Here is a 9,390-nt window from a genome sequence, read left to right as displayed (position 1 = left end):
TCATCTCTTTGTTAAATTTGTAGATCTTTTGTTATATGTATGTGTAAACTCTGAGTTAAAATAATAATTATCTATAATAACTATTAAATATATACTTTTAGTTTATTATTAATGTAATGTATTTGCTAAGTTAGTTAAATGTACTTGAAAAAAATTGGACAAAATATTTTATTTACTTATGGTAATTATTATCTGTACCTATAGTTAGATTTTTTTTAATCAAAAAAATATGTTTTTAAAAATGTAAAATATTTTAAATTAATATTTAAATCATAGTCAATGTTCACATTAATTATATTGACATAATTATTAAAATAAAGTTTTTTTAATAATTATTTTGTTACTAAATATTATAAAAGTATAAAATTGACTTTTTAGTTGTGTTTTTTTATTTTAAGTAATAAAAAAAAAGTATTCCCTCCATACCAGACCAATGGTAACATTAACTTTTTCACACTTGTCGAGACACGTTTTGCAACATAAATATCTTTTGTTACACATTATTAAAAATTATAAAAATTTGATATTCTTATAACATTCATGACGATAAATCAAACAAGATCTCCATGACTATATTTTGTCTTATAGATTAAGAATAATATCGAAGATTCTCTACGGCCATGAATAGTGGCAAAACGGTCAATGTTACCATTGGTCTGGTATGGAGGGAGTAATTTTTTAACTATTTTTTAAAATATAATATATAAATATTAATATTTTAATAAAATTCTTGATTTATCTCCGAGCCAACAGGTCGATCTGTTCGGGTAGGGTCTCGACCCTAAAATAACGGGTCATTTTGAGTTCGAGTCTAACGGGTCGTTAGGTCAAAAGTTTCGGGTCTTGATCCTGGAAAAACGGGTCGGATCGGGTCGAGTCGAAATTTGACAGGTCGAATTAAATCTATAATATAGGTCCATATAATACTTTTTTTAGTCTAACATTTCATACGGAGTATTAGACTAATATTATTTTAGTATAATATTTCGTATTTATTTAATTATATAACTCTAATACATTTAGATGATAAACTAATATAAAATTTAATATGATAAAATTAAGTAAGAAAAAAATTTAACAAATATTTGATAAATTTATTTAAATATATAAGCCTTATAAAATTTGTGTAACTAGCAAATAACTTAATAAATAGTGAAATTAATTGTAGCAATAGTTGATGTAGTAAATATGAAAGTAATCACACATTTGAGTGGTAAGAGTAACAATAATAAATGCCAGAATAGTGAAAGTCATAGTAGCAAGAATGATAATAGTGAAATTAATAATTTAATAGTATTAAATGTGGGAGTAGTGAAAAAAAATGATGGCGGAAGTAGTGAAACAAATGTTATATAAGTAACAATAGGAACAAGTAACAACGGACAAAGTATGAAAAAATACCTAACAATTTGATTTAAGAAAATATTTTATTTATTTAATACTCCGCATATAAGTTTGATAAAATTAATGATAATAGTGAATTTAACTATAAAAATAGCGGGAATAGTCAAAGATACAACAGTAAGCGAAGTAGTAGTGAACATAATAGTATTAACAAGGGAGATGTCGTGGAAGTAATAATATCAACAGCGGGAGAATAAGTGAATGTGTCTCATAATTTGTTGATAAATTTTGCATCTCATCGTAATTTCAAGTTATAGCATAGAACAATATATTATAAATCGTAAATGTATGTGTTAAGAAAGTCTAACGCAATTATGATTTATAAAAAATAAAATTTAAATGGTGAATATAGGTAGCCCGGGCGAGGTCGGGCAGCAAACCTAGTTAAATGTAAACTACAGGTACAAATAATAATTATTATAAGTAAATAAAATATTGTGTTCAATTTTTTTTGTAGTACATTTAATTAACTCAGCAAATACATTACATTGAATATAAACTAAAAGTATATATTTAATAGTTATTATAGATAATTATTATTTTAACTCAGATTTTACACATACATATAACAAAAGATTTACAAAATTTAACAAAGAGATAGATGTGTCACAATGGTAATAGGAAGTGGATATGCATTAAGAGGTTAGGGGTTCGAACCTTTTCAACAACATTTTTGAGTTTTGACCTGATAATTTAATTAGAGTAACTTAACAAGTTAACCACACATCTAAAATTACTAACCTAACCCTACACTAACCAATAGATATTGACCCTAGTTTGCCACGTGTCGCGATGTCATTGGTTGTGTATGAGTTTTTCATACACCTCGTGTATGTGAAGCCTTTTTGCTACTCTAGCGCTATGTTTATAAAACTTTGAGACGCTTCATAATTTTTTATAGCAAGTGACGGGAGAGTAATATATTAATGGAATTGTTTATGGAAACAACACCATAAACCCCCTCTATAAATAGCGAGAGAGATCTGAAGCACATATAGCAGCAGTACACAAAATCTAACACAAGAAAAAACAGAGGTAGTGTTGATTAATTTATAGAAATCCAGTTACATTTTGTGCGAAAATGGCTGTTATTTCAACCCCCCTCTTTTTGTACCCAAGTTGGGTAAAGCCAATGTTTATGCCCTGTCAGGTGTGTTAATATTCATTCTTCTTTTTTCTTTTGTCGTAAAGGGCGATTTTGTTACTGACGAGATTCGTATCAAACTTTTATATGAGTCAAGAATACCACATCTAGACTTGTACTCGGGGCGGGCTAGGGCTGGGTCGGGCTGGCCACGGGCGGGGCGGGTTCTCATGGGCCTGGGCCTGAGGCGGACTGAGGACAGGCCAGGCTGCGGGCCTAACCTAAAATTACTTTTTCCTAAAATAGACGGGCCAGGGTGGTCGGGCTGGGAAAATGGAACCCAGGCCAGGTCAGGGAAAGGGCCGGGCCGGGCAGGCCGTAGTAGGCCGTGTCTTAGCCGGGCTGGACTGGCTCGTGCCGTTGGCCAGCTCTAACCACATCTCATAATTTTACCAACTAAGTTTATTGACATTTACAAAATAATTTAAAAATTAATTTAAATACTAATGTTAATGTTGTGGCGGGTGTGCAGGAGACGATGGACGGTGATGACGCTTCCGTCCCAGTGTAGCATTGCATGCATTCTCATTTCTGTTTGGCCTTTAGATAGTTGTTGATGCTATGCAATATGCATGGTTATGGTGGTGGTCGTTCTACTCTTATCGTTATGTGTCTTTTATTTTTAGAAGTTTTTCACTTTGTTATTTTTATGCTTTTAAGTCGGACTATGTTGTCTATGTACTTCATCATCACCATCTTCAATAAAATCTAATGGCACTTACTATTAGTTATGTGTTGCGTTTTTCCATTTTCTCTTATTTGTTTTATTTTTCGTCATAAGCTTGTAACTTCTCACAAACTACAAGGGGAAGAGCAAGTGAGAGGGGACTTGTGAGATGTCACAAGCTTGTGACCGTCACAAATAAGACACCAAAACAAAATGTGTCTTTGCTCTATCTAGAACGGAAAAGATGTGTCATGTGCGTACTAGTAGTCTAGTACGGAGTAGGGCTGGTCAAAGGTGCGGATCGGCAGGGGCCGGCCTGAGATTGAGGGTGGGCTGGGTCAGGCCGGGTAAAGGTGGCCCGTGAAGCGGGTTTTAGGGTGGGTCGGGCTTGTGGTGGGTCGGGCTTGACAATGAGGACCTCCACCCTCACTTTTGACCACCCCTAGTACGGACTACGGAGTAACAGGCACCAAGTGATGGGCCTTCCTTTGCAGTTCGCGTATTTTTTAACTACAAAAGGTTGTTTTCTATTATAAAACGGTGTTATTCAATAATTTTTTTCTAAAAATAATCCAATAAAACTAATATCGAGTATTCAAATAAAAACTATGCAACAATTTAGTTCTAGTTTGTTAGATACGGATCCAAACTTCATTGTTTTCATATTGATTTTAACCTTTCCTCTTTGAAGAATTGAGCGAATGAATAAGACATTTCCAATATACTCCGTAAAAAGGAAAACAATTGAAAGAGACACCAACCTATGAAACAGTCGAATAGATAAACAAATGGCCAAACCGTTGTAACAAAATATAATAAGTGTATAATAAGAAGATGAAGACTAAAAATAGGATACTCCGTATATAACAAGAAATTCATAATAGCACCAATCTGAAAGTTTCTTGACAGAAGGAAAGCTCATGACAAACTTACAAACTACGGAATATAGTTTTACCCTTTTGCGAATCAAATTCCGCAGATGAAAAAAATACAACCTTGAATACATTTTGAGCTAGTGTTAAACTAGTTAGGAAAAGGATTAAAACCGCTATTGACCATTTTCTCAAGGGGCCAAAAGAGAGGTTTAGGAAGATCATCCCAAGCATACCAATCCCATCCATCACATTTCTCAGGCTCTATATTTTGAGGCACTTGATCTAAGTCTGCAGGAACCGCGCGCATGAAGACTGTGACATAATGTAATGGCTTTGGTGCTTCTAGGAATACATTGTTTGTCACTGTTAGTAGCTCTATTTCTGCTATGTCCAACCCTGTTTCTTCCTTTACCTCTCTCGCCGCACATTCCTCAAAGCTTTCCCCTGAAAGTTTGATCAAGGTGATACTTTTGAAGATTAGAGTGATGTCACTTTACTCGGAAATTAGAATCATCACTTGAGACTTTGAAAATATCAGGTGAATGAAGTGATCACCAATCCCCTATATACTAAAATAATAGGAAAAACTCAGAGTTTAAAGGAGACAATATGTAACAGGGTCATAGTCAATATAAAATGGTTACTAACAAGTGAACAACATTTTTACTATGTGCGTAGTATACAGTTACTAAGATTTTCGAGTAAAATGATCTCGTGTTTAAATCCTAATCATGTATTGTTGCCTTGTTGGGATACATCAACCAATTTCCGTAGGACAAACTAGTATTTGAACACTCAGCTCATGAGATTGAACTTTACCTTCACTTCATGAATGGAATCGAAATTGAAATTAGTGGATGGAAATTTCATACGACAAACCAATACTCCGTATAATACTAAAATAAACTCAAAAGGCGAACAATCGAATTATAAATTACAGATTACTCCTGTAAATATGATAATATTGCGCGATCATAGCTTGAGTAAAGTTAACTAACTCTAATTCGCGCCTTCATAACACTACAAAGGTTATTTATTCGATTAAAATTAGATTAGATTTTAAATCAATGGAACACGGTAGAAAAACAAAGCCGTTCTAACTTCAAATCCTAGTTCTGCACTATCGCAGCAGTCCAAAATGACTACGATCATCGTATAAAACTTTAATCTTAAACAAAAGCCTAATATAAGACAGCTGTAAACTGAATAAATCAAATGTAAATAAATGATTGAGACGGAAAGAGTAATAACTAGAAACAGAAAAGACGGACCAAATTCAAGGTTGCCTCCGGCGAGAGCAAAGGTGGAGTTACCGACGGAAGAACGGCGACGGCCCAGTAATACCTTGTTTAGCTTTAACAGAAATACTACCACTGCCACTTTTGGCGCCGATACCGGGACGCTTGTCGTCGGAAACTGGGTTATCGGGTTAGCGCTCTCCATTTGCGACGTCGTTTTGGTGTGTTGTTCCATTTCTGATATCTTTCTCTTCTTTTGGTCGTTCACGGAAGTTGGACCAATGTAGGATTATTTTACGAGGGATTTGAAATTTTTGAAATGGACACAAGGATTTGTTTATGTTGGTACAAAAAGGACACAAATTCTCATTATAGATGGACATTATTCGTCTATACGTATAGACGGATACCATTTCCCCTCACAAAATACCTATTTGTCATAAGTGGGAAGCACATGAGGGGTGCCCCACCTTGTCCCCCTACCCATTTTATTAGAGGTCTTTACCCGTCTGTTCGCCCCACCCGTCTATACCAAGACCTATTGCAAAAAGGATTATTCTCCCCACCCGTTAATTGTTATCTTTTGTTTTTGGTACAAAAACTTGAGGAGGAGGAAAGTCAAATGATAAATAGACAAAATTTATTATAAAATATCAAATTGCTTATCAAATGCATTTTTAAAATAAAATGAATATACCTTCAAATGAAATTGGACAATAAATAACCGGGACAAAAAAAGTGCATTATTTAAAACTCTTTTTTTATTAGCCTTTTCTTTTGTTTATTTGTTGGTTGGATTAGGGGCTAATGGAGTAACTTTAGGGGAGAGTAGTGGATTTTAGTAACGGGTGACGTAATTGACTAACACCAATTCTCAATTTGTGACCAGTCTTATTAAAATCATTAAGATCTATTCACATTTGAGGCAATGAAATGTGACCATTTTATGAAAAAAACTAGTGTAGTTAAAATCTTTATAAAGACGATACTTTTTAGATTTATTTTATAAAGAGATATTATTAATTAAATTATTTGTATAAATAAAGTATACTTTTAATTTAATGTTATAATTTACTAAATATAATATTAATAAGAGGTTGAAAAAAAAAAGTTTACTACCATAAGAAGACATTTTAAGTTAAGTTATTTTTTTACTATTAAAAATAACACAATAATTTTATACCGTTACATGCAACTAATTTATGACATTAATAGTACAATTATTAAGTTAGTTATATAATTTTATTAAAACGTGTATTGACCTTAAAACGAAAAGCAGTAAAAACTATTCCTCGCGAGGAAAGAGACGATTTACGAATTATTAAAATAATGTTTTCACTTTTTTATTTCTAGTAGAAAATACATAAGTGTTTTTACATCCTTCAGAAAATAGTTCATATTACTAAGACAAAAATTTACATAATAAATAACTGATGATTTCTTAAAAAGAGGTAACATATAAATATAATATAAATTTAAATTTATACGAAGTCAAGTTCACTCATCTAGCTTATAATATGACATGTAGAGTCCAAAATTATAGGCTATTAATAACTTTTACTTTGATAGATGAGATAGAAAAAGTGGGCTACGTATAAGGTCCACAATTTATAATCCATCAAATCTTGTTGTGTTAATAGTATCCAGAAAAATAGGCCCAATTAAGAAGAAGTCTCTTTAGCCGGGAAAACTAAGAGAATTTTTATTCTCTTAGTAGTAGGGGGGATGTGACCATTTTTTTATAAGTAATATTTTATGAACAGTACTTGAGTGGTTACATTTTATCAAAAATTGGTCACATTTGTCCGTCGCAAATTGTAACCGTCACAAGGGAGAATTGATGTTTTATATAAATTCTTTTATAAGACCATTTTACACCATTTTTTCTTGCGTTTGATAAAGCTAAAGTTGTTAGTTATCTTGCGTAATCAAGATAAAATTTATAAACTAAAGAACCTAAGCTAAGTTAGGGAGGTATGGTTTTTATCTACAAAGATGGGAGATGAACGTGGGTTGCCTAAGCTAGTCTGAACTCTTAAGTCTACACTAGGTTACAAATTTTCTTTTTTTGGATTGCGTTTGAGGAAAATTATGGAATAACTAAATACTGTAAAAGTAATAATGGATAACAACGAGAAAGGACTAGAGTGGTCGAGTTTATCTATTTAATTGAGTTGCGCTTAATCATAAAAGAGGTCTGAATTTCGATCTACCTAGGATGACTATGTCCTATCACTCTTATGACTTCTTTAGAACTAATTATTAAAATTTAATTACATAAATATTAAAAGTAAACTAAGGACGGAGGGATTAACTAAACTACGTTAGAATTAGGGGTAGGGCCGGTTGTGTGTCTAAAGTGGATACAAAATAGGGTAGCTGTACCCAAGAATAATGACGACGAAGCAGATAGAAGAAATGAGAATAAGCGACTCCTATCCCGGTCTCAGCTCGAGCGATTCTTGGTTCGTCCTGATCATGTGTTTTTGGGGACGATAATAGGGATGACGATCTTGGGATCGTTCCTTACTTGATGTCGTCGTTTCTTCTTGCTTTGGTCATCTTTGCCATCCGTTGTATTTTGACTCGGTACCTACAAAATTAAAGAACGAAAGTAGAACAAGTACCAAGCCTCGAGACAACTTTATTTACGATAATTAACGGAAAACTCCTAATTAAGCAAATATGATGTAAAGCGTACCAATTATTCGCTTAAGGCACGCAAAATAGGGCAAAAGAAAGGCTAAGACAAAGATATACATGAATTGTTTCATGGAAAATAAGATGAACATGAATATCACTTGTCAATATAGAGTCTTAATAGGGTGATAAACATGAATTGTTTCATGGAAAATAAGATGATTTCATAAGGTGATATTGAGTCTTGATATCATCCTCTTACAGTCTTGTGTATACTATGTAGGGTTTGTTAAGAAAATGGACTTTATATAAATTCATGTAAGAGGATACATATCAACTTAAGACGCATTAAATGTGGAAAGCATGTATTGAAAATGTACAACCTATTTAGCTCCGGAAACGACTAACTCTCTCTCCTCTCCCGAAAAAATCCCCAAATTAAAATCCCTCATTTTAAAACCTAACCTTATCGTCCGTTTTCGGCTCGCCGGCCGCTTCCCCCACTCTCTCACCTTATCCGTCGCCGGCGAGCCGAAGTTTTCCTTTTTTCGTTCGCTGGGGTTTCTTGTTGTTGCAATAAGAAGGGTTTTATGGTCATCCGGTCAGTTTTTGCTTGCTTTTTCAAGGTTGCTTGGTCCTCAATCGAGTGTCGTGTGGTCCCTTTCCGGGTGCGATTTCCTTGGGCGTCTGTTCTCCAGTGATCAGCGCTTTGTGCAGCTCTGCCGGTGATTTCATCCTCCCTTCCTAGTGGTTTTTGGTTGTTAATAGTTGTGTCTAGTTCAATAATTTTAAGTCTGCTGCGTTTTTTAATTTCTTGGGTCGGGGTGGTTTTTGATTATCGTGATTCTTGTTCTGGTTGGGGTTTCTTTTGTCTGGTCTTGCTTCAACAATTTCACCCTGCCGTTAGTTGCTTAAGAGTTTTTCTGATTGGAGTTGCTTAAGAGTTGTTTTGGAGTTGCTTAATTTTAAAGTGCCGTTAGCTGTTGGTATTTAGTTGTTGGTAAAGTCTGTTGGCTTTTATGGCTTCCAATCGGGTATGTGTAAAGTTTCTCAAATCGTTTGCTTGTTCCCATTTAGACGATGACTTTTTTGAGGATGAGGGATGGGATATGATGAACTGTATTATGCAAACAAAGGGATCTCCTATTCCTAAAATTAAGGATTTGAAGGATAAGGGTAATAATCTTTACAAACAAAATTGTTTCGGAGCTGCTGCTTCTTGCTATGATGAAGCTTGTAAGCTCCTAAGTCTTGTTGTTGGCATGGAGGATAGCTATGACACTAACACTTTGTCTGAACTTGCGGTCTCTTTAAACTTAAATTTGGCTGCTTGTGCTTTAAAGTTATTTGAACATGAGGCATCAAAGGACCATTGTTCTATTGTCTTGTCTTTTTTCCCCAAAAATGTAAAGGCTCTCTTCC

At 33.9% G+C, this 9,390-nt stretch overlaps 1 protein-coding gene across 1 annotated transcript; it reads right to left on the bottom strand.

Annotated features, from left to right (window-relative positions):
* Positions 1-4,098: 4,098 nt before the first annotated feature.
* On the bottom strand, positions 4,099-5,684 carry LOC141632093 (nudix hydrolase 1). Its single transcript, XM_074444672.1, has 2 exons — positions 5,362-5,684; positions 4,099-4,534 (listed from the first exon to the last, which is right to left on the bottom strand). The coding sequence occupies exons 1-2, from the start codon at positions 5,561-5,563 to the stop codon at positions 4,239-4,241; spliced, it is 498 nt and encodes a 165-aa protein (XP_074300773.1). The 5' UTR covers positions 5,564-5,684; the 3' UTR covers positions 4,099-4,238.
* Positions 5,685-9,390: the final 3,706 nt, after the last annotated feature.

Source organism: Silene latifolia, chromosome 2, assembly GCF_048544455.1.
Source record: "Silene latifolia isolate original U9 population chromosome 2, ASM4854445v1, whole genome shotgun sequence".
Lineage (NCBI taxonomy): Eukaryota > Viridiplantae > Streptophyta > Magnoliopsida > Caryophyllales > Caryophyllaceae > Silene > Silene latifolia.
The sequence above is the reverse complement of the archived record's forward strand: the minus strand, read 5'-3'. Positions and strand labels throughout refer to the sequence as shown.

Bases quoted from the DNA above. Each gene is read 5' to 3' on its own strand.
- LOC141632093 (XM_074444672.1), bottom strand. From the start codon at position 5,563: ATGGAACAACACACCAAAACGACGTCGCAAATGGAGAGCGCTAACCCG. The intron at 4,535-5,361 runs GTCCGTCTTTTC...TCAAACTTTCAG, and splicing joins CGGAGGCAACCTTGAATTTG to GGGAAAGCTTTGAGGAATGT.